The sequence below is a fragment of the Coptis chinensis genome, chromosome 3 (assembly GCF_015680905.1).
Source record: "Coptis chinensis isolate HL-2020 chromosome 3, ASM1568090v1, whole genome shotgun sequence".
Lineage (NCBI taxonomy): Eukaryota > Viridiplantae > Streptophyta > Magnoliopsida > Ranunculales > Ranunculaceae > Coptis > Coptis chinensis.
In genome coordinates this window covers 111960681-111966067 of record NC_141458.1, presented here as the reverse complement: position 1 = coordinate 111966067, position 5387 = coordinate 111960681, and the positions used below count along the sequence as shown (strand labels likewise).

The 5387-nt window shown below is 35.4% G+C and overlaps 1 protein-coding gene across 1 annotated transcript; it reads right to left on the bottom strand.

Annotated features, from left to right (window-relative positions):
- Positions 1 to 3045: 3045 nt before the first annotated feature.
- LOC147513021 (uncharacterized) lies at positions 3046 to 5173 on the bottom strand. The gene is made up of 4 exons (XM_086599512.1): positions 4781 to 5173; positions 4448 to 4664; positions 3932 to 4002; positions 3046 to 3303 (listed from the first exon to the last, which is right to left on the bottom strand). Exons 1-4 carry the CDS (start codon positions 4892 to 4894, stop codon positions 3142 to 3144), a joined length of 564 nt encoding a protein of 187 aa, XP_086455638.1. The 5' UTR covers positions 4895 to 5173; the 3' UTR covers positions 3046 to 3141.
- Between the last annotated feature and the right edge of the window lie 214 nt (positions 5174 to 5387).

Genomic DNA, 5387 nt, shown 5'->3' with positions numbered 1-5387 from the left:
CCTTTACCTTTAAATTGAGCTTTTCGAGGAATTGAGGAAATCTGAAATTGTTTTGCCGTGAGGAGATTCTTCTTTTCGTACTACTCTGAGGAGGTTGTCTCACGACGCGAGGAAAGAAAAACCTGTCTTCAAAATTTGGAGACCCAGATTCATGAGGAAGACATGGAAGACTAAATACAACCCAAATTAACTGCAACTCACAAATGTAAGCAATCGCTTTAACGGTTCGTTTCGGAGATCATGAGATCGATCTGCAAAGAGGCCAAGAATACAGAGTTAAAGAAATTAAACTAATGTCTATTGATGAAACATACAGAAATGGCAATAGGAGTTTAATTTAAAGCAATAGGTGATGCATTCCATGCCAATATTAAACATCTGGAAGAGTGTAAACATACTTCATGACCGATTTTCTCTCGACTGATTTTATCTGCAATAGCAGCCCTTACTTCATCACTGGAAGCAGCTTCCTTTAACTCTTTGTCTAGTACAAATAGTGTAACCGGGGAGGTAGTGTATTCATCTCTTTTTTTTTCTCATTCATTAGTGTTTAGTTGGTAGGGAAAGGGAAAAAGATAAATAGACAATCCTAATATTGAGGAGAAAAGTTAGGATTTCGATAGAATTTGGATAAGGTTTATTAATTTATTTTTTATTTTTTTTATCAATTTGAGGAGTCTATAGAAAATTAAGCGTAGATTAGGGAGATTTAAACAACTCTGGGGAGGTGTCACTAATTATTATTCCATCCGATTTTTTAGGAGCCAATCATATTGTTGGAAGTGCAAAATGGAGCGATATGGTGAGGAGAGAGAATGTGCGCGAGCTTTTATATATATATATCACTGGAAGCAGCTTCCTTTAACTCTTTGTCTAGTACAAATAGTGTAACCGGGGAGGTAGTGTATTCATCTCTTTTTTTTTCTCATTCATTAGTGTTTAGTTGGTAGGGAAAGGGAAAAAGATAAATAGACAATCCTAATATTGAGGAGAAAAGTTAGGATTTCGATAGAATTTGGATAAGGTTTATTAATTTATTTTTTATTTTTTTTATCAATTTGAGGAGTCTATAGAAAATTAAGCGTAGATTAGGGAGATTTAAACAACTGGAGGGGAGGTGTCACTAATTATTATTCCATCCGATTTTTTAGGAGCCAATCATATTGTTGGAAGTGCAAAATGGAGCGATATGGTGAGGAGAGAGAATGTGCGCGAGCTTTTATATATATATATAACTAAATACAACCCAAATTAACTGCAACTCACAAATGTAAGCAATCGCTTTAACTGGTTCATTTCCAGAGATCATGAGATCGATCTGCAAAGAGGCCAAGAATCTGAGAGTTAAAGAAATTAAACTAATGTCTATTGATGAAACATCTGAAATGGCAATAGGAGTTTAATTTAAAGCAATAGTGATGCATTCCATGCCAATATTAAACATCACGGAAGAGTGTAAACATACTTCATGACCGATTTTCTCTCGACTGATTTTATCTGCAATAGCAGCCCTTACTTCATCACTGGAAGCAGCTTCCTTTAACTCTTTGTCTAGTACAAATAGTGTAACCGGGGAGGTAGTGTATTCATCTCTTTTTTTTTCTCATTCATTAGTGTTTAGTTGGTAGGGAAAGGGAAAAAGATAAATAGACAATCCTAATTTTGAGGAGAAAAGTTAGGATTTCGATAGAATTTGGATAAGGTTTATTAATTTATTTTTTATTTTTTTTATCAATTTGAGGAGTCTATAGAAAATTAAGCGTAGATTAGGGAGATTTAAACAACTCTGGGGAGGTGTCACTAATTATTATTCCATCCGATTTTTTAGGAGCCAATCATATTGTTGGAAGTGCAAAATGGAGCGATATGGTGAGGAGAGAGAATGTGCGCGAGCTTTTATATATATATATATAGATAGATAGATAACGAAATTATCATTACAAAATATCATTAAATCAACATGTCGACCCTGAAATCTCTATACATACACATATATACATATGTGTCACTAGTGTTATTTTATATTTGAAAATTCTGATGGGGATCTGTGTTAGTATGTTTGTTTCTATGAAAACAGGCTTTGCCAGTTTGTCGTCTGTCTTCCGATTTTGTGCATTTTGACTGTGTTTTCCGATTTTGTTCAGGAAACATTCTTGAAATGGTTGCAGTCTTTGTTTCTGTTTCGTCTTAGAAACTGCTGCGAGACACTTTTTAATTTATATATATTTGAACATTGATCCAGCTAGCAGCTACTTGGTTAATGCCACGTAAGTTATTACTTGAAACAAATGAAGTAATGTATACTCTCAAACGCGCAAATAATTGATGAAGTCCCAAAACTTGTTGGAGTTTAAATTCAATATTTACTAGGACAAACTACAAACTACAAAGTACTAGTATAAATTTGTTAAGCATGATTAGTAAGCACTAAAACGGATCGGTGAGAAGAACAAACAATTCCGTTTTCGTCTTCGGGTCTATAGGATAGAATGATAGATCAGTAGTTCAGTACTGCTCATATTAGCCTCCATATAAATCGACTATGTTGTCGGAAACGATTCGACTGAACTTTTGCTCCTTGACATGTATATATAATAAGGGTACGCAATATGCTCACTAGAGATTACAATCATAGCGGCTGATTAACAAATATGTTTCCATATCATCATTGAAAAAAATATTTCCCATATATGCCATTCATAGTTAGTTTATTAATTAAGAATAAGCTCGATTCTTATTGAAATATTGTATGAACCACCGTGAAGATAATGTTGTTAAGGAAGGAGTTTGCTAAACCATCAAGTAGCAGAGAAGGGTGGTACTCCAATACTAAAACTGAGGTAACAGATTAACAACTACCCCGCACTACCCCTTTCCCATTTAAGAGGAACCCGACATATCAAACAACAGTGACCTATCATCCACGATTCTATATTATTTATTCATCTCATTAATTAACAGAGAAGCACAATGAGTGTTACAAGGGACCATCATCGATCGATTAAATCACCAGTGATTTTATTCTCACAATGTATCGTAATAAGATTGATGTTTGTATTTTGAATTTTGTAAATTATATGGGTCTTCAAATGCAAATATATATTGTAACATGCATGTTGACACGAAAGTTTGATCTTTTAACTAGGGTGCTGATAAGTTGTGGATGGGTGCTCTGCGATGCGGTGGCTCATAATCCATATCAAGAACATCTTTGACAACATCATGTTCCTTAGAATCTATAGCTTCTTCACCTGTCCTATGGGATCCCGACCCTAGAACTGTGAGTGCTCGCCTCTTCAATCCCTACACAAGCGCCAACGCCACCTATTAGCACAAATCATGAAGCCGGGATTATCCCATATATGATTGGCAAGCAATTGATTGCATGAACCTAGCTAGGAAGAATTTTCACTAGCTTAGCTACACAAATAATTGTTTTTATCAATTTATTTGACCGATGCAAGAAGATGATCAATCACCCGGAATGCTTAATATTCTCGTGGGATCGATCAATCCTTTATTTAAGGGTATATCCCAAAACTTCATGATTTTGTGCTAAACTGCTAACAGCTTCAATATCCATATATCCTTTGCATTGACTATAGCTAGCTAGACAATATGCATATATATCCATGCATGAACTCACATGCATCCAAAGCTACTGATAATTAATCGCTTTATTCTTAATTAGAAGTAGCTAGTCGATCATGAAGGTGAACGCATGTAACATATGACATCCATGGTCACTAGCTGCATGTAGGAGCAGACCACTTGTTCTTGCTATGCTCATGAAGAACATGGTGACAAGATGGGCCATGAGTCTTTGGTCACCCCTATTCCCTACACATTAAAACTCTAGCTAACAACTATAGCTTATAATTTGTATATGTACATACACCAACGTTTAGAAGGAGAAAATGGTGTAGTTTACCTCAATTAAGTTCGAGGGTCGCAAACCAACTTCAAATAACATTATAACTTCTCTTCCTGCAAGCTCCATAACTATCAATAACAATAAACGTTAAAGTCTTTGTATAAGAAGCTTCAGAGGCCGGAGGAACAAGCTAGATAGATAGAGATAAATAATAAAATTGATTTCCAAACTTGTTATATTATTTCTCTGTGAAAACCACTATCTGATATGTGATCAGCAATAAGTAGAAGTGCTGAACAGCCAAAGCATGACATGACATACATTGAATATACATATATGTTGTAAGATTTAATTTGTTGGAGATAGTTAGAAAGAGTTAAATCAAACATATATAAGGGCTTAATTTCTAGTGGTTTTCTTTTCTGTTTTAGCTAGTCCGATGCAATATATTAGAAGATCGAGATAACAAGTACTCAGAGAATAGAAGAGAGGGAAAAAAAGGAGTGGTTCAGTTGTGAGAAGGAGGGTGTGTTTCGGGTGGAGAATAATCTAAGCTAAACCCAGGATGTTCACCTTGTTTCTTCCGTGGCACCCGAAAAGAAACTGATTTCTTCGAGTGATCTCTTGGAGCAACATCTTGATTTATCAATTTTTTCATGTCTTCAAATTCCTCAGTGAGAGCCTTTAATACTTTTCGCTTCTCTTGAGTGCTTTCAGTTGCACCACCACCTTCATGACCCTTGAGTACATTCAGTTCCTCAGGTATGGAAGATTTCACCTTTTCTATAGTCTACACCAAGAAATAAAGGTTGGTATATTTGGATTAGTTTTAAATGAGATGATACATATACTTATCAAATTACATATATACTAAAAACAAATGGTTGTATAAGCCTTTGCACCAACCTTGACAGAATGATGAACTCGCTTTGCAGAATGCTTACCAAGAGGGCGACTATCGCATGCATGCATAGATAGACATAGGAGAAGAACAAGAGAAACAGAAGATGCAATAGACATTATGAGTGAGAGAAAAAGTAAATTGAGGGATAACAGTAATGAATGTGAAACTTGAAAGATATCACTGGGGTTTGAGTGTTTGGGTGTTAAGGGCAGTAGTATTTGTACTAGAATTAGGAATAAAGGACATTTAATGCAGGTTTTTGCAAGAGATGAAAGATTGAAGAGAACATGCAGATGTGTGGGATGTGTGGGATGTGAGTGGTGAGAAAGAAAATGTAGATATGGGGTAGCCTCCCTTGTCCCCTCTCTCTCTCACTCTGCAATCAAAGAGGGACCCAAAACACGTAGCCCCTCACAGCCTCACTAAGGAAGGAAGGTAAAGAGGAGCAATGTATATGGCTATATATATATGCATATGAAGATATGAGATTGTCAAGAGAGTGCAAGAAAAAAAAAAAAAAAAAAAAAAGGTTAATTTAAGTACTAAAGAGAGTGGCAGTAAAGGTAATTAAGATTAAACAAACAGAAAACTTGTGCGCATTTGTTTTTT